The following is a 26,658-nucleotide window of genomic DNA, read 5'->3' on the forward strand; positions in this document are numbered from 1 at the left end:
CCCCATCGCCCAATGGTGAAGAATCAATTTTAAAAATAAAATAATTATCGTATCCGGATTCGGATCTTCACCGAAATCAAATCAATTAGTCCTTGTCACACACACAAATTGTCCACCAAATTTAGTTAGAATCCATTCACAATTCTTTGATATCCTGCTGACAGACAAACAAACAAGAAAAGTGTCTTGCATAGCACGATACTTGCAAACTTCCCAAAACGAGTTGTTGACCTTTGGCCTATGTTGACCTCAAAAATAATTGGTGGCTGAATTCAGTGACCGGATATGCAAATCCTCTTCAAATTTCAAGTCAAGGAAAATTGAGGATTTTAGAAACTTCACCTAAGCTGTTGACCATTGGCCTATGTTGACCTTTTGGCATACGTTGACCTAAAAATTAATTGGTGGTTGAATTTAGTGCAGTGTTTCCCAACCGTTTTCTGTTGAGTACCACTTGGAGGTCCCGTACCGTCGCTGCGTACCACCTGGTTCCAGAAAAACTCAATCCGCGTACCACCTGGTTCCAGAAAAACTCAATTCGATAAGATATCAGGCTTATTTCAATTTAATGCGAGGGCTGCATCTGTTTCTTCTCCACCAGCTGGTCGATGCGGGGCATAACTTTGCTCACAGCACATCGGAAATCATGAAATATATCAGAAATCAGAAATAAAAAAAATATCAGGCCAAATCATTTTTTTTAAAGGTTGAGTCGCGAACCACCTGGAAGGCCCTCGCGTACCACTTGTGGTACGCGTACCACAGGTTGGGAACCAGTGATTTAGTGGAATGATATGGAAATCCTCATCAAATTTCAAGTCAATCAGATGAAAATTGACGATTTTAGAAACTTGATAAAGTTGTTGACCTTTGGCCAATGTTGACCTTTTGACCTCAAAATCAATAAGCTTCTTCCTTATGACCAACTCTACCCATTTGGTGGAGATTCGTAAAGATAACTTTAAAATTGCGACCTGTAGGAGATTGACATACAGATAAACAGACAGAATAACCTACAATACCAACTAATATACTTGAAAAATCTTCGAATTTCACAAGTAACAAACAAACAGGGGTTGAAAACATGAGCTGCCCACCTTTGGTTGCAGAGGTTAAAAAAAACGCATTATTGCTGATTGGGCACCCTCCGTCGCACAAAGTCCTTCATTGGCACACCTGAACTCCTATCCACCTACAAGGCCTTCATTCGCAGCTTGATGGAGCTCTCCCCTCTAGGCTGGCTCCCCTCTTTCCGAGTTTGATGCCATTGAAACCAAGGCCTACAAGATCATTAGAATCTTCCATGATGAAGCTGAGTGTACGGGTCAATCACGCTACACTGTTCTAGATGGCTTTGCCCTACAGGCTACGTCGTAAAAATACCGTTTTTGCCAAAGCACGTGCTCACTATTGTGCCCAAATGTCAGCTTCCTAGCTCAAAGGATGGCTGAGATATCGCCCGGACAAACTAGAGGTTCCAGGGAACCTGAACTCAACTGGTCTATATCAATATGGTTAGAATATGCATAATAGAACCACAAACGATATCGTTTATATGTGCTAAAAATATATGACAAAAATTGATTTTTCAATATGGCCGCCCTGCCACGCCCATTTTTGGGCGTGCAACGCCCAAATGCAATAACAAACTAGTTTATGTCTTGAAGATGCTGCATAACAAGTTTCATCAAACTCAATCAATATTTGTGACTTTTAGAGCGCAGATGTCGAATTGTTTACAGAAGACAGACAGACAGACAGACAGAGACGGACGACGGACACTGGGTGTCGACAAAAACTCAGCTGGACATAGTCCAGTTGAGTCAACAAGAAAACAAACGAACAAATGGAGTGAAAAATGAGTACTCCCTTTCAAGCGAGCGTCATCGCCAGACCCCCTTTGGTGCCAGCGATGACGTCATGCAGCGCCTGGAGATGGAATAGGAAAGGAGCGGTGCACGACAAATCGATGCAAAAAGATGGGAAAGCAGCTTTACATGCAGTTCAAGAAGGCATGGGGCCGACAGGATGGCTTAGAGTTATCACACTGCCCTCTGTGCGGGCTATCCTGGGATCTAACCTCGGTCCAGCTATAAACTAGGTCTAACTAGCTATAAACCTCGGTAAATCTTGTTTATCCCATGGACCCCGCTCCAGCCCCCTCCCTCTCTCTTCCACAGATCTCCTGATGTCGCTGTTCCTTACTGTTGTTGTGCTTGCCTCTCTCTCCACCTCTCGTCTCCCTCTCCCTTTATTATATGATCTATGTGTTGGCTCTTATATGAGCCTCGACTTCGTTTTTTTGTATACTATCATCCTGGTGTTTCTCAGGCAGGTCAAGGCATCAATGTGTATGCCATCCCTCGGATGTACGTTAAATTGGGTGTCCCGTTTTCCAGCATTAGTTGGTGGATGGTAAGGATCTCACGGTGTCCTTCACAAAGACGAGAGTTATTGCGGCACCTTCAAAAAATTACAAATTCCTCCCATAACCTACAGGGGGCACTGCATCGGCGCCGCAGCTGTGCCCCAAAACTGATGCAACCAGCAGATGAATGCATGAAAAAACAATGCATCATGATGCAGAGCCTCCTGCGTGGCATTGGATAAGGTGTTGAATCAAGCCACATAAGATTTCACCACAAATCAAATCTGGAAGAAACAGCTCAAACACAATCACATTCATCCCCGAGATGCCCTCCCCCCCCCCCCCCCCCCAAAAAGAATGAGCTAGTCCTCTCATGTCCTAGCAGGCACAACGCAGTGTGAGCAGCTTACTTGTGCGAGGGCTGTGAGAAAACAGCAGCAGGAACAGTAGCAATGGCCAGCATAAAGGCAAGTGGAAAATTGAGCAAATCCAGTGCTAAGAGCAGCATACCGAGTTCCAGAAGAGCAAACAGTTTGAGCCAAATCCAGCCTTGAGGGGTGCTGCCACTGAAAAATAAAAAAAATTAAAATAAAAATAAAAAGAGGAGAAAACAAAACATGACCTGCTGTACTACAGCCTCCAAAGTACAAAATTGTAGTTTCTTGAACAAAAGTGCAGTCGAGCATCATAACAAGTGTGAGTTTTGTTTCCCCCTATAGTAATGTACGAGTTCGTAAAAGGTTCGTGCTGGACAATAAACTAGAGTAGATGTTATACGGATTTAGTACATAGAAAATGTATCATAACAGTGCATGAGATTTTAATACGAGATCCCAACATCAGGAGGCAACAAAGTGCTCAGAGATGGAAACCTTGAGGAGGCCAACCGTGAAACGCGAGCGATACTCGAATACACCGGTATGTAGCAAATCAAATCGTGACGTATCTCCACTCTACCACTCTCAACTTGGTTTGGCCATTTGTATACGCATCTCTCGTAAATACGAGATGGTTCTCGAACCAAATGGAGCCAGAAACTGTTCGTTACCGTGAGGGCACCAAAATGAGGGCAGAAAGCGGCATGAAATTTTAAACCGAAGAGATTCGAACAAGTTAAATTTTAAATCGAAAATCGAACAAGGAGCTGATACTCGAGGTCCCCTGCCTTTTGGGTGGTATGGGGAATAGATCTGTGTAACATAAAAGCGAAATGTTCAAAGGCTTTTGAAATATCATGTACACAAGCCAAGTTACTGAGATGGTTGCCATGGCAACAACGTTCAAACCATCAAAGCTGTGATCTAATCAGGTTGAGATACTGTCATGAGGAATAGATCTGCAACATGAAATGAACGCTGAATGTTCAACTGTTTTTGAAATATCGCAAACACAAAAGTCCATGGATGGATGATCGGTCACTCGGGTCAACAGAGAAATCAAACGAGAAACGTGTGCGCGTCACACACACACACACACACACACACACACACACACACACACACACACACACACACACACACACACACACACACACACACACACACACACACACACACACACACACACACACACACACACACACACACACACACACACACACACACACACACACACACACACACCAAAGGAAAAACCATAAAGATATTGTGAAAAATGTATGACGGCGACCATTTTGATGCCTGTACCGGTGAGGAAGCGAGAGGCTAGAAACGCCGATGCCCAGAGCGGTAAGTGACACGGCTTCATCCTCTGGGAGGTCAAAGTAGTTGGCCGCACTCTGGTGGGCGACTAGAGGGCCCACATAAAGTGCAATGCCCAACCCATGGGCAATAACAATCGATCCAATCACAGAGAGCCAAGGGATGGAGGCCTGTAATAACAAAGCGTAAAAGGGTACATTAAAGTGGAAAGGTAGCAGAATGGATACAAAACTGCCATAAACTCTCACAGGGCCAACATTGAGACAGATCATGTTCGGCAAAAAAACTACAAGGTCGTGACAGTTGGATTTATCCACAAGAACAACGGAAATACAACAATTATCGAAAAACACACGAGAATCTTTAAGGTCCACCAATTGTTAGCAGACGGGACGGGACGCCCAGTTTAACGTCCATCTGAGTGAGAGTCCATCGATACCTCGCCCTGTCTGTGAAACACTAGGCCGACTGTTGCGAGCAGGGCCTAGATTCCATAGATACATATACAGTATAGCAATCAATAAGAAACAACCTCACTTGATTCAAAGCAGCAGCTTCACGTGCTCCCCTTTCCTTATCTGGGTTGAGTTTGGCCCAAAGTTCGATAGCGTTTGAGAAGTAAAGGAAAAATAGGTACCGTCAGCCAATCATTCAACTACTTTAAGAGGTACGTTCATTTTTAACAATTAAGATTATGACATATTGGCTAAACCCGTGAAATATTACAACTTAGGTGTATGCCCACGTCGCTCCGCTACCCAAAATCTTTGCCGATGAGGTAAGGATAATCCGTTTCAGTCAGGTTATTGCAGACTTGGGCATCCTCCATCAATCCAAGTTTGCTTGGAAAAATAGGAACTATTCTGTCTAAAAGGCCCTTTTCCATAGCCCAATGGAGTACTGCTCTCCCCTATGGGCTGGCTCCCCAGCATCATATCATATCTGTCTCTGGAATTCTGTGGAATTTAAAGTTCTCAATATTATTGGAATCTCCCACGAAGAGGCTGAAGCACAAGGTGTTCGTTGTGTTTCTTCATTCTCCAACATTGCTCCCTCTGCTCTCTCAGTACTCCAGCCCTCCCCAACAACTCCAGAATGCACGTGTTCTTCCATAACCCACTTCTGGTTAAACTTTAAAAATCCAGGCTGGCTCCACAACTCAACTCTTTTTATTCTTCACTTCTCCTATCTACAGAACTACCTTCCAGAGGCTGTTCTGTCTCACGTTTCCTTCAAGGGCTTCAAGCAAGCAGTGCACCACTATTTCACATCATCCCCCATCCCGACCCATGATCTTTGTTACCCCCATTGACCCTTCTAACCCAACCCTCTCACTTACTGATTGCAGTGTTTCCTCCCATTCTCTCTCTTACTTTCCTGTTTAATCGAGGTCCGGAACACACCTTATGAAACTGCCGATACAATTGCTCAATACATAAAGAAACTCCTTTCAAGAGAGTCCATCATTTTTGGAGTGTCCTTCTCTGGAGCGTCCTCTTTTTGGAGTGTCCCTCTCTGGAGCGTCCTCTTTTTTGGAGTGTCCCTCTCTGGAGCGTCCTCTTTTTTGGAGTGTCCCTCTCTGGAGCGTCCTCTTTTTTGGAGTGTCCCTCTCTGGAGCGTCCTCTTTTTTGGAGTGTCCCTCTCTGGAGCGTCCTCTTTTTTGAAAGTTCAAATATGGTAACCCTACCACCGACGGAAGCGAGACAGCAGCGTGTCGAAGGAGATGGATGTGGGGTCGGTACCGACAGCAAAGTGGAACACTGCTCTTCAACGATGGGTGTGAGTGGCTTGCCATTTTAAAAATTATTTAAAGCTCATTGTGGAGCTTGTACACAAATCACCTGCAGGACAAAGGCGACAGGAGAATTCTGTGTACTTCAACATGAACCTCAAAGACATTATCAGACGATGCACAAATATTATGTGGTGTGTACCCTGGTTTAGAATAGGTACACCATATCCCTGCGTGTCGTAAGAGCCGACGAAGAGGGTTGGCGTCAGGAAGGGCATCTGGCCATAAAAACATTGCCTCAAAAAAAAAGAGAACCATGACAATTACAACTACATATGGGCAGGGTACAGCCCGAAGTGGAGATTGGTTTCTGAGGTTTGGGACATGGAATGTAGGGACAATGACAGGGAGATCAGGAGAAGTGGTGGAAGCATTGATCAGAAGAAGAGTGGACATATGTTGTGTGCAAGAGACGAGATGGAAGGGAAGTGGTGTGAGAATGGTGAAGGGTAGGCAGGGACAGAAATACAAGTTTGTGTGGCAAGGGTGCCCGGAGGGCGTGAATGGTGTTGGTGTCCTGTTTTCTGAGGAGTTTGTAGACAGTGTGGTGAGTGTGACTAGAGTGAGTGATAGGTTGATGAGGGTGAAAATGATGATTGGAAAGCTCTTGGTGAACGTCATCTCGGGATATGCTCCACAGGTTGGTCGGAGCGATGAAGCGAAAGACAAGTTCTGGTGTGCGATAGAGAAGCTGATGGAAAACGTGAAAGATGAGGAAGTTGTTGTGGTAGGAGGAGACCTAAATGGACATGTGGGAAGGATATGGATGGTTTTGAGGGAGTTCATGGGGGTTATGGATATGGTGTGAGAAATGGAGAAGGTGAAAAGATTTTGGAGTTTGCTGATGGAGCTGATTTGTTGATTTGTAATAGTTCCAGAAAGAGGATAATAAGCTTGTTACATACACGTCAGGTGGGTCGATGACAACCGCTGACTACCTGATGGTGCGTCGGTGGCACCGCCGGAGGGGGCACCTCCGGGACACAAAGGTGATCCCGGGGGAGGAGGCTGTTTCACAGCACCACTTGGTTGTCTGCGACATAAGGGTGAAAGGTGCGAGGAGAGCTCGGCGTGTGAAGTACCAACCGAGAATGAAGGTGTGGAGGTTGAAAGAGGTGACAGTAAGGGAGGCATTAAAAGAGAGGCTGAGTAGGGTAGAGGATGATGTGCCATGTGGTTGAGCTTGAAAGTGGTTGGATGTCAATGAAAGATAGTCTGTTGGGAGCCGTTGGTGAGGTATGTGGATGGACAAAAGGACCACCGAGGCACTCGGAAACATGGTGGTGGGATGATGAAGTTGGAAAGAGGATTGACGAGAAGAGGAAGAAGTTCAAGGAGTGGCAGAAGGCGAAGGGTACGGGAGCAGAAAAAGCAGAGCATGAAAACTATGAGGCAGCCAAGAAGGCTGCAAAGAAAGAAGTAGCAAAGGCACAGGTGGCATGGAGGAAAATGTTCGGAGAACGCTTGGATTCGGAAGAGGGTCAGAGAACGGTATTCAGGATTGCAAAGCAGATTTGTATGCAGATGATCTGGTGTTGATTGCGGTAACTATGGATGGACTGAAGAAAAAGATGTACAAGTGGAAGGAATGTACGGAGACAAAAGGTCTGAAGGTGAATATCGGAAAGACGAAGGTGATGGCAAGTGGTAAAGCATGTGGTGAGGTGGAAAGAACTGAGAAGTGGCTGTGTGCTGTTTTGCAGGAAGGGTGTCGGAGTGAACTCCAATCAATGTACAATGTGCGCTGAGTGGGTTCATCAAAAATGCAGTGGTCTGAGAAGGTCATTAACCAGTGTGGCAGCTACATTCAAGTGTAAGGTGTGCACAGAGGGAGCTGCAGATGGAGGAAATGTTGAGTTGGATCTTGGAGATGGCATGAAGCTGGAAGGTGTGAAAACATTTTGCTACCTCAGAGATATGCTGAATGGAGAAGGTGGATCAGACTCGGCAACGGTTGCAGGAGTGAGATGTGCATGGAAGAAGTTTCGGGAACTGAGTGGCGTGCTGATGAGGAGAGAGTGTCGTTGAAGCTGAAGGGAAAGGTGTATGCTGCATGTGTGAGAAGTGTTATGATTTATGGGAGCAAGACATGGGTCATGAACGTAGAGCAGCAACGAAGGCTGGAAAGGGTGGAAATGTGGATGGTTCGGTGGATGTGCGGAGTATCGTTGAGAGAGAGGAAGACAAATGATGAATTGCGAAAGATGATGGGAATAGAGCCTGTGATTGATGCTGTTAAGAGGAACAGGTTGAGATGGTTTGGTCATGTGTTGAGGAAGGATGAAAGTGACTGGTTGAGAAGAGTGATGAAAATGAATGTAAAAGGAAGTAGAGGACGGGGAAGACCGAGAAAGACTTGGCTAAAGATGGTGGAAGAAGAAATGCGGGCAAGGGGGTTAACAAGGAGAGATGCAGAAAATAGGGCAAAATGGAGAAGATTGTCATGGGGACCGCAAGGCTAACGCCCGCTCTAGGAGGGAAAATGGCCTTAAAATGCATGTTGTTGTTGGTGTTGCACAAATATGTGGAATGGTGTGTGGAATTCCAACCTGGGTTCCTTCCACATGGCACACTGATAGGCCACGACAATTTGTCGAAGTGTTTTCAATTACCGACGTATCACTCTTGGACAGGAACCAGAGACAAAAAGGATATACAAAGGAAAAGGACGACAAGAATCGCAGCAGCACATGGCGCATAATTTCCAATGGAGACGTAATTTTGTAGAGAAGGCAGAAGGTAAAAGAAGAACGATTGGTGAAAGCGCTCCAGAAGGTTATTCAGGCTCCGAAAGACACCCTCGAGCAGTCTGCGAAACAGAAAGCAAAATATGGATGAAAAACCAAACAAACAGGCCACAAGTCAAGAACGTGCATGAAATGTTGTTGAAGCCCAAACCATCATCGAGATGGTCTCCAGCTTCAGAAAGGAAGGATCCAAGTCTGTCGCGTCAGCGTGATCGTACCGGCCTAGTTTATTGAGTGAAACCTTTTCTTGTCGATGACTGTTGATGGCTTTGAGTCCCAAAGCTTCGACGCGATGCCTCAGGAACAAGCCATGCTCAGAGGCCGGCTGAGTGCTCGCCTGTCCCAGAGCCTGGAGCAACATTATATGCATGGATTGCCACCATGCGTTGTCTTCCTGAGGAGGGAGCTACATGGGAAAAGAGATTCAAAATCAAAGGATGCTGCAAGTTATGTTTGACAATTACGCAAGGGCACTATCTCTATCTATTCCACCAAGCACTATCTCTCCTCACTCAAGAATGAACTCTCAAACCTGTCTCCTTCCTCCAAATCCTGGTGGCGTCTGGTCAAATCCGTTTCTGGTGTTTGTTCCCCCTCCATCCCCTCCCTTACCTCAAATGGCCACACAGTTGACATCGCACGTGACAAAGCCGAATGCCTCAACTCTGTGTTCGCCTCGAAATCCTTAGTCCCAAACCCATCTCTCTCTGTTCCCACCTTTCCCAGTCGAACCCAACTGCTCCTGGACTCTGTGCCCTTCTCTCCTGACAAGGTGGAGGAGTTTTTGTCAAACCTCGACTCTGATTCTGCAACTGGACCAGACGGCATCAGCCCACGGGTCCTAAAATCCTGCTCTGCCGCTCTATCTCACCCTCTCTCTGTTCTTTTCACCCTATCTTTTGCTCAAGGTCATCTGCCAGCATCCTGGAAATCAGCTAACATTACCGCTTTACACAAAAAAGGTGCAAAAACAGATCCTTGCAACTACAGACCAATCAGCCTGCTCCCAATTATCAGCAAAGTCATGGAATCCATCATTGCTTCGGATATGAAATCTTTCCTCTTCTCCAATGGCTTGATCTCTGATCATCAATTTGGTTTCAGACCAGGTCACTCTACTCTGGACATGCTGCTTCTGCTGTCTCAACAATGGATGGAGGTCCTCAATGCCAAACAGGAAATCAGAGCTGTCTCCCTTGACATATCAAGGGCCTTTGATACGGTCTGGCACCCAGCTCTGCTCACCAAACTCTCCTCCTATGGTATCCATGGAAATCTCCATGCATGGCTTGTGGACTTCCTCTCTGGTCGTAGTCAACGTGTGGCCCTGAATGGATTTCTCTCATCTCCCCTTCCTGTTCAGGCTGGAGTTCCCCAAGGAAGTGTGCTGGGCCCTGTGCTTTTTCTGGTCTTTATCAATGATCTCTCTGACTCTCTGGAAAATCCTCTCTATCTCTTTGCTGATGACTCCACTCTCTGCCGCTCCATTCCTCTTCCCTCAGATCGGCAGTCTGCAGCCTCCTCACTCTCTGAAGACCTGGACAAAATCACAGACTGGTCAAACAAGTGGAACATGTCTTTCAATCCTGCCAAATCTCACTCTCTTACTATGTCTCTCCGAAAAGATCGACTGGACAACCCTCCCATCTACTTTCTCAACAATCCTCTCCAAGAAGTTCTGTCACTCAAGCTTTTGGGTCTCACTATCTGCCATGATCTTTCTTGGGAAAACCACATTTCCAAGCTGGCCTCCAAAGCCAGTCGCCGACTGGGCATCCTCCGTCGTGCGAAGTCCTTCCTCGGCACACCTGAGCTCCTCACCACATACAAGGCTTTCATCCGCAGCTCAATGGAATACTGTTCTCCCCTATGGGCTGGTGCTCCTGCCTCACACCTGGCTCGGCTTCACGCTGTTGAATCCAAAGCTTTCAAAATCATTGGAATCTCCCGCGATGAAGCTATCTCTGAGGGCCTTTCACTCACTCACCGCAGGCAGGTAGGTGGTCTTTCTGTCTTCTACCGACTCCTCTCCGGCCTTGCTCCCCCAGCTCTCTCTGTGCTCTGTCCCCCAAATATTCCTACAGGTCGCACAAGATCTGCCAGCAACCCTCTGATGGTTAAACTGCCGAAATCTCGGCTCTCTGCTCACCTTCACTCTTTCATTCCTCTTTTCTCCCGCCTGTGGAACAAACTCCCACACTCCCTTCAATCCCTCTCCTCCCTCCAGGTCTTTAAAACAGCTGTTCACCACCATCTCTTATCTTCCCCCATCCATAACCTTGATCTTTTCTACCCCCACTAATTCACCCCAGATCCACCTTGTTTGAAATTCCAACTTATTTCCTGGAAATCCTGGCAGTGTCCATATGTTTATACCTCTCCCACCCCCCCCCCCTTCACATGCCTCCCCCCCTTCACATGCCTCCCCCCCTTCACATGCCTCCCCCCCAAAGCCCTCTCCCTCCCACAGATCTCTCGATGTCTCCATGTCTCTCGGTCCCTGCTCTCAAATGTTGTGTTTGTGTCCTTCCCCCTCTCTCCCCATCTTGTCTACCGCTCCCGATGTTATTTGTTTTGTGTGTCTGTTTGTCTTTCTGTGTGATTAATGTTCGCTCTCTCACGAGCCTCGATCTTGTATACAAAAAAAAAAGAAAAAAAAAAAAAAAAAAAAAGGGCAAAGTAGGGTATTTGCTTTTCACAAATCAGAATACCATCATTATCTGTTAGAAAAAGGGAGATCCTTAGCTCCAGTTTATCTCTCGGATCCTACAGTCAAATTAAACTTGAGCACCGGAATATTGAGAGGTGGGGAACCCAATCATGACGAACTCTTGCAACCATTTCGGAAAATCAAAACGGGCAAATATGAACTCGTACTACAGATTAATAAGTACCAGGCCCTGCGTGGTGCAAAGTATTTTTTCATTCAAGCACAAGCGATGCACAAGATTGGGCAGGTCAAGGTTCGGCAGCAACCCGTTGGGACCGTGAAGCTGCAAGTCGATGCTGGTGGCGACGTCACTGCTCAGCTGGAGGGTGAGCGCCGCCTGAAGGGCACCGCAGTATCCACCCAACTCCGACGAACGCACACCCATTGCTGGGGGATATCGCAGGTAGTGGGAAGGATGTAGTTTATTAAAGAGGCACAGAAGAACAACAATAATCAACATCGCATTGGCCTTTCATTTTCACTATTTATGGCAGAGAAAAATTAGGAACGTTCACATTATGGGAATGACAAGATCCAGTAGAAGCTAAGTCTGCAAAAAAAGATTTAAAAATTTTTTATACAAGGTCTAGGCCTGTGAAGGAAATAGGATTCCTTGCCCATTCACTAAACAAGACTCCAAAAGACACAATAAAGGATTTTTCATTGAGGTTTTTGGGTTGCATCACTTCAACATTAAAATTAACTTCATGCCAACATGAGAAGTTAATGATGAAGATTTTATATTATAGAAAATAAAAGGTCACAATCACCAAACTATTAGTATTTGAAAATTCTTCAAAATAATGACAATAGACATTTTTAAGATAACGATAATAGTCATTTTAAAGTAGTAGCTGCGAATTAAGAAATTGGATTAATTAAAGCACCTAATTAAAATAATAATGAGCTATTTGGAAAACAGGCCTGAAAACTGAAGGGAAAGAAGAGTCAATTAATAGTGAAGAACCTGTCGTTATGGGCGGGTTAATTGGCCCAGAATCTAGGATGGGTCAATTGCCCCGGAATTGCAGACGGGTTAATTGCCCCAGAATTGCAGATGGGTTAATTGCCCCAGAATCGAGGACGGGTTAATTGCCCCAGAATCGAGGACGGGTTAATTGCCCCAGAATCGAGGACGGGTTAATTGCCCCAGAATCGAGGACGGGTTAATTGCCCCAGAATTGCAGACGGGTTAATTGCCCCAGAATTTAGGACGGGTTAATTGCCCCAGAATCGAGGACGGGTTAATTGCCCCAGAAATGCAGACGGGTTAATTGCCCCAGAATCGCAGACGGGTTAATTGCCCCAGAATTGGGAATGGATTAATTGCCCCAGAATCGAGGACGGGTTAATTGCCCCAGAATTGAGGATGGGTTAATTGCCCCAGAATTGAGGACGGATTAATTGCCCCAGAATTGGGAATGGATTAATTGCCCCAGAATTGAGGATGGGTTAATTGCCCCAGAATTGGGAATGGATTAATTGCCCCAGAATTGGGAATGGATGAATTGCCCCAGAATTGGGAATGGATTAATTGCTCCAGAATTGAGGATGGCTTAATTGCCCCAGAATTGGGAATGGATTAATTGCCCCAGAATTGAGGATGGATTAATTGCCCCAGAATTGAGGATGGGTTAATTGCCCCAGAATTGGGAATGGATTAATTGCCCCAGAATTGAGGACGGATTAATTGCCCCAGAATTGGGAATGGATTAATTGCCCCAGATTTGGGAATGGATTAATTGCCCCAGAATTGAGGATGGGCTAATTGCCCCAGAATTGAGGATGGGTTAATTGCCCCAGAATTGGGAATGGATTAATTGCCCCAGAATTGAGGATGGGTTAATTGCCCCAGAATTGGGAATGGATTAATTGCCCCAGAATTGAGGATGGGTTAATTGCCCCAGAATTGGGAATGGATTAATTGCCCCAGAATTGAGGATGGGTTAATTGCCCCAGAATTGGGAATGGATTAATTGCCCCAGAATTGAGGACGGATTAATTGCCCCAGAATTGAGGATGGGTTAATTGCCCCAGAATTGGGAATGGATTAATTGCCCCAGAATTGAGGACGGATTAATTGCCCCAGAATTGAGGATGGGTTAATTGCCCCAGAATTGAGGATGGGTTAATTGCCCCAGAATTGAGGACGGATTAATTGCCCCAGAATCGAGGACGGGTTAATTCCGCCAGAATTGCAGACGGGTTAATTGCCCCAGAACATATCAACTAACCTGCTTACAGACAAACAAACAGACAGACAGGGGTGAAAATAACCGATCTTCCATACAGCACCCACCAATCAATTGCTTACAGGTTTAAGTTCTTACTTTAGGTAAGGGAATTATGTTTTGATCTTTACAATTTCAAAATAAAGTTGAATATTGGATGTTGTGAAATTAACATCATGCACTTGTACACTGTACAGCAATCCTTTAAATATATTATGTTTTTGAATAGCCGATACTGTACAAGAGATAAGTAGGATTGTGAGGAACAGACTTGAAACAAAACGAGGTGTGTGTGTGCGTGTGTGCGCATGTGTGTGTGCGTGAGTGTGCGTGTGTGTGTGCGTGTGGCCTTACATGTCAGGTTGATACCGTGGTAAGCCCCCAACCAGGCCTGTATGCCCAAAAGATCATGTTCCGTCACCAGCACGATCAGGTCCTTCGCCCAGTACACCTGCTCTGTGCATACAAGGACGAACCTCAGAGAAGCAATATTTCATAAATACCAACAGATTCCTCAATCAAAAAGAAAAATTTGTTCTCATTTGGCAAACTACGGTACAGCACCAGAAAATGTCAAGAAAAATCAAGATTTTTGGAAGCACATATGATAGCAGCGTATTTGTATGGCCTCGAGACAAGGATACAGGAAGTTAACAGTTGTGTAAAATCGATTAGGTCAGAAAGATCGGTGGTGTGAAAAGAGCAGATGGGATTTGGTATAAAAAAATTAAATTAAATAAATAAATTTAAAAAAGAGAAAAGAGATCGGCATGAAGAAACATCCAATGAGGGAGTTGGTGAAAAGTAGATTAAACTGAGCTGGGCAAGTGGAAAGGATGGTGGAAGATAGGCCGGCATATAGAGGAGAGAGATGGGTGCTATAAGGAACAAGGAAACGCAAGGCCAAGGATGAAGCGAAAAAACTGCCAAAAGAGACTGGAGGTTACCACTCGGGGTTCATGGAAATTTTGGGAAGGAGAAGGAAGAATGAAACTGCAATAAAGCTTGAAACTCACTGCGGAAGTGGGCCGCCAAGCTGAGAGCAAGGCCCGTGGCTTGGTCATTTGCTTCAGGCAGAAACGGCACGTGGAGCACCAAAGCCTCGGTGCTGGCGGCACGACGTGCTCGCACTACACCCTGCACGTTCGTGCCTCGAACATGCTATCGATGGGAAGGAAACCAGGGGGTAGGAAAACAAAAGTATGACAGAATTACCATGTGATTACTTTACCCACCACAAGGCATCGCTTGGTGATGAACAACTTTATTTGTCACCCCAGAACAATTCTCATTTCCACTTGAACTCCCATTTGCTTCTGGTTATACATTTCCTCCCACCTCACCCCTTTTTTCTCAATATATCCAAACTGAATCTACATTAAATAGATATAAACTCTCCATCACATGGGATATGCTTGGAATATGTCTTTCAATCCCAACAAAACTCACACACTCACCATCTCCTTCCAAAAGGACCATCTGGCAACTCTTCCACCCCCCCCCCCCCCCCCCCCCCATCTACTTTCTTAACAATCCTCTTGAAGAAGTTGTCAGTCAGTCAAACTCCTGGGTCTCACTATCAGCCATGATCTTTCTTGGACAAACCACATTTCAAAGTTGGGCTCCAAAGCCAGCCGCCAAGTGGGCGTCCTCCGTGGTACAAAGTCCTTCCTTGGCGCACCTGAACTCCTAACCACCTACAAGGCCTTCTTCCGCAGCTTGATGGAGTACTGCTCCATCCATGGGCTGGCTCCCCTGCCTCGCACCTTGCTGAGCTCGACACCATGGAAACCAAGGCTTTCAAGATTGTTGGAATCCCCCACGCTGAAGCTGAGTCTATCACTACGCTATCGCAGACAGGTCGGTGGTCTCTCTGTCTTCTACCGCCTCCTTTCTGGTCTTGGACCCTCTGCTATTTCCGTGTTTTGTCCCATTCAGTTTTCTGCAGGGCTCACACAATCCAACATCAACCCACTTCTGGCTAAACTACCTAAATTCAGCATCACTGCTCACCTCCATTCATTCGTTCCCTTCTCCCACCTGTGGAAACAATTTACACATCCTCTTCAATCTCATTCTTCCCTGCAGGGCTTCAAGATAGTGGTTCGCCACCATCCCAGATCGTCCCCAATCCAAAACCATGATCTTTTCTACTCTCGTTAAACCACACCTTGCCCCACCCCAATCCCTCCTCCTTCCAAATTTCCAGTTCTCTCTTCTGAGAGATTCCTTCTGTATACATATTGTCCACCCCATGCATCCTTTTTTTTTTTTTTTTTTTTTTGTATACTGAATCGAGGCTCGTGAAAGAGCTAACATTTACTTCACAAACAAATCAACCAGACAAACAAAATATATAAAAAGAGGGAGCGGAAAAACAAGATGGGGAGAGAAGGGGAAGCACACAAACACAACATTTGAGAGCAGGGAGATGTGTGGAAGGGAGAGGGCTTGGGGGGCGGAGGCGTGGGGAGGGGGGGGGGGGGGAAGGAGAAGTATAAAACACAAGGACACCAAGGACTTCCAGGACAGAAGTTGGTATTTCAAAAAAGTGGAATTGGGGTGAAATTAGCGGGGGTAGAAAAGATCAAGGTTTTGGATGGGGGAAGATAAAAGATGGTGGTGAACAGCTGTTTTAAAGACCTGGAGGGTGGAGTGGGATTGAAGAGAGTGAGGGAGTTTGTTCCAGAGGCAGGAGAAAAGAGGAATGAAGGAGTGAAGGTGAGCAGAGAGTCTTGATTTTGGCAGTTTGACCATAAGAGGGTTGCAGGCAGATCTTGTGCGACCTGTAGGAATATTTGCGGGACAGAGCCCAGAGAGAGCTGGGGGGGCAAGGCCAGAGAGGAGTCGGTAGAAGACGGAAAGACCACCAACCTGCCTGCAGTGAGTGAGTGAGAGGCCCTTGGAGTTAGCTTCATCGCGGGAGATTCCTTTCCTGCCCTAATTCCTCCCCACACCCATTGTTTACCTAAGACTGCCTCCATCTTGGCCTTCAACTCTGCTGTTGGTGTTTCCCCCCTCTCTCAACTGTTATGTTTTGAATTCTAGCTCTTCCACGATTGTTGACTATGTATACAAAAATGCATCAGGAAGTGCCATGAAAAACCGAACAACAAGCATCAATGTGACCTAAACATTTTGCTATGGTGAGCACAGTTACTCCCGCATAGTTCATCGTCCCGAGTAAGGACGGTGAAATTCACGGACCTTTTACCAAAATCCGACTGCCACTACCGGCAATATGCAGATATCCCATTAATCACAATGATCTGCTAACTGTTCACCGAATATTACTTTCACATCATGGTTTTTGAAAGGGTAAGTTAAAAAGAGGAAAAATTTAAAACTGGAGTGAATTTGATGGTGCGCCATCGCAACTCCCCATGCTTCCCACCGAAAGCAAAGTTGAAAGATGGCAAAACGTTCCACCAGGAATGATCCAGTATCAGTTTTGGGGCATGAATCCAAAAATTTGAAGCCTCCGGCGACTTATGTTTTCGGGTTGTCCGTCCGTCCATCCATACATCCGTCTGGGCTAAATCTCGTTTTTCTCAGCAACCATATGTCCGATTGAGACGAAACATTCACCGTGGAAACCCCAATTTTGTTGTTTTGTTTCACAGTGGAAACCACACTTTCACTGTGGAAACCTACTCAGACCCTAATTTTTCTAATGCCTTGAACAAACATTGGTACATCACGGGTGATGAAGGTTATGGTGAAGTTTCATCGAAATTGTGTGTGTAATTTCTGAGGAAAAAGCAAATATCTATTTTGGGGGGGGGGGGGGGGGGGGAGGGGGAGGTCAAACCTGGATCCACTTTGTCCCCGGTAAACGTCTTTAGACCCCAATCCTTTTAATGCCGTGAACAAACTTTAGTCACAACACAACAAATATCATTTGTGCCAAATTTGGTCGCAATCACACCAGCAGTTTCGGAGAAGTGGCTTGTGTTTACGGATGGACTGACGGATGGACGGACTGACGACGTGCCATCGCATAAGCTCCCCTGAACTTCGTTACAGGTGAGCTAAAAAAAGACTGGGGATATTGTAATCGTCTCCGTCTCTCCGTCACGCTATCTCATCCTAAACGGTTCAACAGAAGTTCACCAAACTTGATCACCAAATGGTAATAAAGTGCAAGAGCAGTGTCTTTTTTTAGCTCCACCCCATGGGGTGGAGTCCAAAGGTCAATTAAAAAAATCAAAAAAATCCAATTACAAGCACATTTTTTAAAACAATTTTTGATGTAACTTTGTATATGTCATAAACATTTAGAGACACATGAAATATGTAACTTTTTTATTTGACCCTCAGTTAATGCCCCAGGGGGTGGGGACTTAAGGTCACAGAGGTCAAAACAGAAAAAAAATGTTTCAACTCAAAATTTGATATTGGGTAATTCCTGGTGAAACCTTTTGCCATCTTTCAACTTTGCTTTAGGTGGTAAGTGTGGGCGGACCATCGACTTCACTTAATTTTTTTACCGATGAGAAGATGCCTATATAATTGAAATCACGCCCTTTGGGTTGGACGTTTTAGGTCCTGTTAATGAAGCCCAACACGTTATCAGTCCTTACGTAGCGTTCGTTTATCTCATCCGGAAAAGGCAGGTCCACTGCAAACGTCTGTGTGTGAACCTCCAAACCCAGGGACGTCATGGTCTTGTTGAGCCATTCCACTGGTAATCCTCTGGGGGAGACAAACGAGTGCATCATTTACTTAACATCATCATTTATGTTCATAACATTAACTCATCCTCTAACACGCGTATACGCAAATGAGAAGAAAACGTGAAGTTGAGCCTCGATGTTGTGTGTTGTTTTGAATCGGCTAATATGTGGCATCGTATTGAACGACTATACTTCAGAGGAAGGTACGTGTAAATTGGTACTCGGCTAATCAAGGTAAATTAGTTTGACCAAATTATACGTGCAGAAAACAGCCCAGCTCGTCAATGACTCGGTGGAGGAACTGGTGTAACCTATTAACCTTTTGTATAAAGTAAATAATGCACTCTCGAGATGGAGGTACCACAAGTGAGTGAATATCGATTTATTACAATTACTACTTCATTAACAGGCCCCCAACGATGCCTGCGTGGGTTGATTAAGCCTCAGTCACACTGGATCGTACGTTTTCTGGATCGTGCGATTGGTGGCAATTTGGCCGAGGTACGACCAAGCGGCAATGTTTGCTATGATCTCCATTTGCGATCGCATACTGCGATTGCTCTCAAGACTGGTGGTGGCTCTTAAGACTTAAGGTCATCGTACGATTGGTGGTATGCATGGTCGTGCGATCACCAACGATTGGAGAAGATCAATCGCAAGATCAATCGTAGGTAATCGTGCGACTAGTGGTGGCGATCAGCGACCGATCGTACGATCAATCGTGGCGACCTGCGACCACTCGCACGATCGATCGCAGCCAATCGCAGCCAGTCGCAGCCAGTCGTGAGATGGGTCGCTCGATCAGATCTAAAGGCTCACGATCGTGCGTCAGCATCAGTAGTCACCTAACTCTCAAGGAATACACTTCGTCGAACTTTTCAACTGAAACTATAGTTCGCTATGCCTCCCAAGAAGGGAGCTGTGGCCTGGCAGCTTAGTTCTGCACATTACTTTATTGTGTTAAAGATTTTACTTTGACAAAGAACTTTGTTTGTGTATACATGTATTGATTTAATTTGTATTTAAAATAATAATTTTCTCCATTGTAATATAAACCAGTCATTTATTACTCAGACCATACACACACAATAAAGACAACTAATTATTACTTTTTCTCCTGACATACCATGAAATAGCATGTTTATTGTACAAGTTCATTGCAAAATAGATATGCAACAATAGATCATACACATAGCATATAATATATGATGCACATATCTCAAAAAAAAAATCAAAATTCCAACATTCACACAACAGTTCCTAGATCATGTTATCCTGCCATGGGACACTGCCGACGTTGTTGTTGTAGTGCTTGAGGTAAACGCGCACAGCCTTGGCGAGCTAAAGACTGGTGGTACCACCAATCGTAAGGTTGTGCAACCAGTCCGGACAGGTCGTGACTGGTCGCACTACCGATCGTGAGGTCGTACGACAGGTGGCACCACCAATCATCAGGTGGCAGGACCAGTAGCACGACCAATCGTGCGACTATTTGACCTGCGATCATGCACGACTGGTGGTATGTCCATGCGCGACTGGTGGTACGACCATGTAAGACCTGTCTGCGACTTCTTACGATTTGGAATCGCAGGTCAGAAGTTTTGAACATGACCATTGACCTTGCTGCGACTGATTTTGCTCTGGCGATCACCCACGACATCTGCGACCAGTCGCGCGCTCTTTCTACGATTTGCCCGCGATTCCAACATTTTTCGGTCGCAGCTAGGTCGTAACCTGGTCGCAGGCCCGGTGTGACTGGGGCCTTAGGGAACGCTTTTGGCCCACTTCATTCACAAACTGGCTGACCGGCCCCCACGTTTGACTGAAGGCACCAGGAATTTGTAATTTCTTCAGGATGCCGGTGAAAAGTCACCTACAAATAGAGGAAGACACCATGGGATCTTAAACGTCTACAAACAACTAGTGTTGGTAGACGGGCCCCCCAGCTTAACATCTTTCTGTGCACACATCAATGCCTCACCTTGTCACCCTGCAGTAGAAACACCAGGATGATAGTTCATAGCTGGACCGGATGAAGTTGAGGCAAGTGCGCATACATTGAGGCTATCCTGCCAGGCCTGGAAGGTCTACTTATTTTGTACACAAAATGCCAACATTTTCTAATCATCTCCATTCCAAACCAAATCATCCCACCTCCCACATCCCACATCCCACATCCCACTCCCCAAGTCCCTCCTCCGACCCCCAGAACTTTATCTTTGCAAATTAACACCTCACTGCTTGAGCATCCCCTCTAATCATAAGATCAGGCCAAAGTACTGGATTTGTTTCCAATGCCAGAGCAAAGTAAGAAACCATGATGTGTGCCCCCCCCCCCCCCACCTCTCCCCCAAACCCTTATCTTCACCCTTGATGCAATAATGACGCAAAGTTTCCATGAAACAGGAGAACGCAAACAGTAGAAGTTCTCACTCTTACCAAGTGAAAGTTAAACTGCAGCCGCAAATCAAATTGCAACGCCTACTAAAGAGGTTTTGCCTGTGAACACCTTACCCCTAAACTAGGGGGAAGGTGATTGCTGGCATGCAGGGAGGTAGGGGACAACTTTATTTTATGTTATACTGTATTATGATGATATTATACAGGGTTATGCAAAAAGACAGATGCACTTTTAAAATTTTATTTTCGAAAAACTACTGTCGTTAAGTCCATGTTTCATGTACGGATGGAAAGGAAATCTCTAAAAGTTTTGTTTTAATCTCCTTTTGTTTCATTTTTTTTTTTTCCTTGTAATCTTCCTTTTCCTTTGTTATGTTCAAAATTATGTTATGTTCAAAATGGCAGCAAGCAAACAGGAGAAAGCTTTCTGCGTAATGGAATTCACAAAGACAAATTCAGGACTCGTGTGCAACAACAAGTCATGAAAAGAACCCGCCAACCAGAAAGTCCATCTCCAACTGCACGATACACATTTACATCGAGAAGTTTTGATTTGGCATCATCTCCCTCCTCCCCATTTCCCACCCATAAAAAAGTCAATATCTAAAACATTCCAGGCACAACACACACGTGCATGGTTGGAAAAATTGCATTATTACACAGACGATAAGTAAATTGAAAGATTAAGTCAATTGATCCAGCAAAGGCAGGATTCCCATGGTCAGGCTGTAAACTCAGGCTTTCAAGAACACGCACTCACCTCTGAGCTGGGCTGGGCTTGAACCCCGACCCATTTGTAAACGGTCATCCTGTTGTTTCACATGTACGGCGAGGCAGCAATGTGTGTGCCGTCTCTCGGTACGATTTTAAACCGAAAGCCCTGTGGGCTAGCATTGGGAGTGTTGGTGGACGTCAAACATCCCATAGTATCTTTTGCAGAAAAGGTAAATTATTGCCAAAACCCTGAAGAAATTACAGATTCCCTGCTGCAGCTGACAGGAGGCACTGCATCAGCAGCACAGCTACACCCAAAGCAAGACAATGGCAAACTGCAGGCAGGTGCTGCATACAAAAAAAGCAGCAGGGGGCACTACCGTAACAACAAGTTTGAGATTCTACCACCACTTTCCTGTCAGTCACCTATTGACCAATACAAAGCATCTGTATTCACACCTCATTATAAGTCTTGTGATTCAGACATGAGAGGATGTGTACCATTTATTTATCAAATACTAATTACTTACCCAACCAGGTCTTTGTGAGCAGCAAAATCCCGAGAAAGGACAAGGGCCTGTGAACCTCCTCCGAACGTCCCCTCAACCAATCCGGGAAGGAGAGCATTTTCCGAGATGTATGTTGGAGCACTTAGCGGTGGAAGAGGCAGCAACAAGAACCACACCAAACCTAAAGCATAGCACAGGATGCTGTGGATACACAATGGTGGATTATGAGTGTGGGAGAAAGGAAGGACAGGAATGAGATCACGTTTTATCAGCAATCCAAAAAGCAAATCATATCATGGGGATCATCAAAGGGACGTTCTCACACATGACGTGGGAGATGACACCAATCCTCTATACAACATATCAAAGGGATAACTGGCTTGTGCGGCTCAGCGTCACCAGCGACACCGCTTTTTGATTTGTCGATGTCCGCTCTTCCTACCATTGTGAAGCAGAAATCACAAACCGATGGATTGTTCGTGCACCAACAGGGAACAGTAGAGAGCGTATCTCCGCCAGGCTAAACAGGTTATTTTTTTATGTATCCACCGATAGGCCGGATCTAGATCCGGACCTGAACTAAAATCAAATCGCTTGTTGTTGTTGCCGAACAAACTCATCCATCAAGTTTTGTCATAACGTGTCCACAACTTTTTGAAATATCATGCTATACTCTATAATCGGTTTTGGCCCTATCATTCAATAGTGAAGAATGGTGTCGGTGGCTGGTGTTGGCTTAGCGGTTAGGGTGCCGGCTTGGGATCCAAGGATCCTGGGTTCAAATCCCGGTCAATCGTTGAATTAACACCAGGGGGGTTGACTCAGCCTGTCATCCTTCCGAGTCGGCAAATTGAGTACCAGCTTGCTGGGATGAATGATCACGGTGTGTACCCCGATTTAGAATAGGTACACCGTATCCCTGCGCATCGTAAGAGGCGACCAAGGGTTGGCGTCGGGAAGGGCATCCGGCCATAAAAACATTGCCTCAAACAGGGAACCATGATTGTCATGGGGCCCGCAAGGCTAACCCCCGCTCGAGCGGGGAAAATGGCCTTAAAACGATCATTCATTCATTCATTCATTCATTCAATAGTGAAGAATCACTTTACAAATTCTCATATCCAGATTTGAATCTTCACCAAAATTGAATCAATTCGTTATTGTCACACACCCAACCTGTCCACCAAGTTTCGTCCGATCCCGTCCATAAGTTTTTGAGATATCCTGTTCACAGACAAAGACGACAAACAGACAGAGGTGAAAACTTAACTTCTGCCCACCTTCGATGGCGGAGGAAATCCCAGATCTTGAAATACCATGTGCAGGACGCATGCACACGCGCATGAACCTCATTTCAGTACGATAATGCAATAAACTTTCGCTTTTAAAAGAGCAGAAATCTATCTATAATTCCAGTAATCTCTGTGTGTATGTTTGTATGTTTGTATGTTTGTATGTTTGTATGTTTGTCTGTGACCGCTGTTTCTCGACAACCACGGGTCCGATATACTTTAAACTTGCCAGGTATATTGCTGGGGACCCGAGGATGTGCCTTTTCAAGGTTTCATATTAATCGGAGAAGTAGTTACCGAGCTATGTCCAAAAAACGATTCAACCAATCAGAGAGCAGCGAGCTATCACGTGTGCCGAACGTGGCGAACAGACTCTGCCTCGGACGGCACATTTGAGAGCGTATTCATTTATTTCCCGTCGGCAAACTATGTTGGCGCTATGTTGGCGTTAAACTATGTTTTAAAACTAATTAAAACTAATTTGCGATTCTTTCGCTTTGCGATGCGATTTGCGATTGCGTTAAACTCGCTCGGGCGTTAAACTATGTTTTAAAACTAATTAAAACTAATTTGCGATTCATTCGCTTTCCTGCGCGTTTGTGCACGCGATGGCGATTTCTTTACCAAACTCCGCAAGCCGTTAGCTTTGGACCAAACCATTTCATGTAAATAGAGGGGGGGGATTGTCACCGTACTCGCAAGCCGTTCGCTTTGGACCAAACCATTTCATGTAAATAGAGGGGGGGATTGTCACCGTACTCGCAAGCCGTTCGCTTTGGACCAAACCATTTCATGTAAATAGAGGGGGGGGGATTGTCACCGTACTCGCAAGCCGTTCGCTTTGGACCAAACCATTGCATGTAAATAGAGGGGGGGGATATACTTTTAGATATATATATAGTACGGGCATGCCCTAGTAATCTAGTATGCTAAAACCCAGTTGCCGGACTTGAGCCGGTCCTCGAATCCTCACTAGGTTAGTCCAAGTCCAACAAATAAGGACTCGTGTCCAAACTTGGGTCCTACGACAGTGCATAAACCCCTGATCTGATGCGAGCGTAAAAGGACACGATCATAACATTTTTTGAAGAGTTATGTTTTAGAATTTAGAGGGTGATATCCCAGACCTATTAGCACAAACATAAAAAATATTTGGGAGACTGATAAGCCAGATAATCGGATTATTTTCACATCCGTTGTGCAAATGAGCGACTTCCTTCGATTCACGTGACGTGATGAGTACACAGCTCATTGAAGGACGTGTACGTGTGCATTTCATCAAAATCATCACAAGATATTCTCGCGTCCAATACGCGATGTGCCAACCTTTTAACTGTTCCAATTTGCGCATTGTCCCAAAAAATTTTTGTGTGCTAATGGGTCCGAGATATAATCCTCTAAAACATATCTCTTCAAAAATTTCATGATTGTGTCCCTTTAAAGGCTGGCAGACCCAAAGGGAGCTCCAAACGGCGTGCACACTCAGGCAGATGGACAAACGTACCAAAGTTTGCTGTTGTGGCGGATGAGGAAGCACAGAATCCTTTCGCGATTCTGGGGATCCGACAGCAACCCCATTTCCGGGACACGGTGAAGGCTGCAAATGCAGACAAGATGCAGTTCAGACAACGAAAATAATAAAATTACAGCGAGCCGATGTAAGCACAACAAGGACAGCATTGAATCTTGCCTTTTAATATTTTTAATTTAATTCGAAGTTTTGTTTAATCTTACTCATCACTTACAGAATGTATCGGGTCTGTATCAGCTTAAAGTTAAATAAAGCACGAGAAACGCAATTATGAAACTAGAACGGCACTCGGTAGAAAGCATACCTCCACCTGGGGAACAGTTTACGTTTTGTATCGCACTCATAGGCCGGATCTGGATTCGGACCTGAACTAAAATCGAATCGGCTTGTTCTCGTCACCAAACCAACTCGTCCAAGTTTATTCGTAGCTCGTCCACAACTTTTTAAAATATCATGTTATATGTCACTTTTCACCCGAACTCTCAATGGTGATGAACCACTTCAAAAATTAAATAGTTATTGTAGCCGAATCCAAATTCAGATCTTCACCAATATCGAATCGATTAGTCCTTTTCACACACACAACCTCTCCACCAAATTTCGTACAAATCCGTCGACAACTTTTTGAGATATCCTGATATATATCGTTTTTGGCGAAGAATCACTGTAAAAATTCTAGTAGCCGGATCCGAATCCGGATCTTCGGCAAAATCGAATCATTTCGTCCTTGTCATATACGCGACATCTCTGCCAAATTTCGTCCGAATCCGTCCACAACATTTTGGAGATATTTTGTCCACAAACGGACAGACAAACACCTTTGGTGGCAGAGGTAAAAATATTCCATCTGGGCCGAGACCCTCCGCCAACCCGTGCCGGGCCGAGACCCTCCACCAACCCGGTGGAGAGGTCTCCTTAGAGACCCTCTGCCAATCCGTGCCGGGACCCTCCGTCAATCGTTGCCCTGCCGAGACCTTCTGCCAACCTGTGCCGAGCTGAGACCCTCCGCCAACCCGTGCCGGGCCGAGACCCTCCGCCAACCCGTGCCGGGCCGAGACCCTCCGCCAACCCGTGCCGGGCCGAGACCCTCCGCCAATCCGTGCCGGGCCGAGACCCTCCGCCAACCCGTGCCGGGCCGAGACCCTCCGCCAACCCGTGCCGGGCCGAGACCTTCTGCCAACCTGTGCCGAGCTGAGACCCTCCGCCAACCCGTGCCGGCCGAGACCCTCCGCCAATCCTTGCCGGAAGCTAACACGATTGTTACACTTACAGTGGGTGTGACGTAAACCAAGCAGATTTTGGACCGAGCAGCCTGTTCTTAAATTGCCTTAAAAAACATCTTTCTACCAGCCGATATAATTATAAACCCAGCACTGTACATCGCCAACTCACTAACATTAACAATGCTGTACTGTAATCTGTATGTACCACGACTACCTCAGAATCCAACCACACACGAACGGTCACGTGTTCACTCCAAAAGAGCGAAATCCTGGACAAGAAAGTGGTTTAAGTTCAACAAAGAATTGCAGGCAGTGAATGAACTCACGTCAGTTGGAGTTGAACCTTAAACGAGGTAAACCCGACTCAGTGAGGCACGACCCACACGGCTAGCCGGTTCAACCACATGCACGGATTCAGTGATGCAGATTCACCATGACGAGGTTTTTTTTTGTTTTTTTTTGTTTTGTTTTGTATACAAGATCGAGGCTCGTGAAAGAGCGAACATTAATCACACAGAAAGACAAACCGACACATAAAACATATAACATCGGGAGCGGTAGACAAGATGGGGAGAGAGGGGGAAGGACACAAACACAACATTTGAGAGCAGGGACCGAGAGACATGGAGACATCAAGAGATCTGAGAGAGGGCGAGGGCTTTGGGGGGGGGGGCATGGGAAGGGGGCGGTGGGAGAGGTATAAAACATATGGACACTGCCAGGACTTCCAGGAAAGAAGTTGGAATTTCAAACAAGGTGGATCTG

The 26,658-nt window shown here is 45.6% G+C and overlaps 1 protein-coding gene across 5 annotated transcripts in view; it reads right to left on the minus strand.

The window, feature by feature from the left end:
- GPAA1 (glycosylphosphatidylinositol anchor attachment 1) overlaps positions 1 to 26,343 on the minus strand; it is a 31,579-nt gene extending 5,236 nt beyond the window's left edge. The window contains exons 1-12 of one of the 5 annotated variants that reach the window (XM_068126138.2): positions 26,220 to 26,343; positions 24,644 to 24,736; positions 21,869 to 22,048; positions 18,132 to 18,243; positions 14,565 to 14,709; positions 13,903 to 14,004; positions 11,502 to 11,704; positions 8,826 to 9,013; positions 8,516 to 8,669; positions 4,606 to 4,677; positions 4,054 to 4,238; positions 2,779 to 2,934 (exon numbers count right to left, since the gene is read on the minus strand). In XM_068126138.2, the coding sequence (XP_067982239.2) occupies positions 2,779 to 2,934; positions 4,054 to 4,238; positions 4,606 to 4,677; positions 8,516 to 8,669; positions 8,826 to 9,013; positions 11,502 to 11,704; positions 13,903 to 14,004; positions 14,565 to 14,709; positions 18,132 to 18,243; positions 21,869 to 22,048; positions 24,644 to 24,717 (1,571 nt within the window). In that variant the 5' untranslated portion in view covers positions 24,718 to 24,736; positions 26,220 to 26,343. The other 4 variants (XM_078786055.1, XM_078786054.1, XM_068126141.2 and 1 more) reach the window with 4 other exon arrangements.
- Positions 26,344 to 26,658: the final 315 nt, after the last annotated feature.

This window comes from Myxine glutinosa, chromosome 10 (genome assembly GCF_964187855.1).
Source record: "Myxine glutinosa chromosome 10, kmMyxGlut1.1, whole genome shotgun sequence".
NCBI classification, from domain to species: Eukaryota; Metazoa; Chordata; class Myxini; order Myxiniformes; family Myxinidae; genus Myxine; species Myxine glutinosa.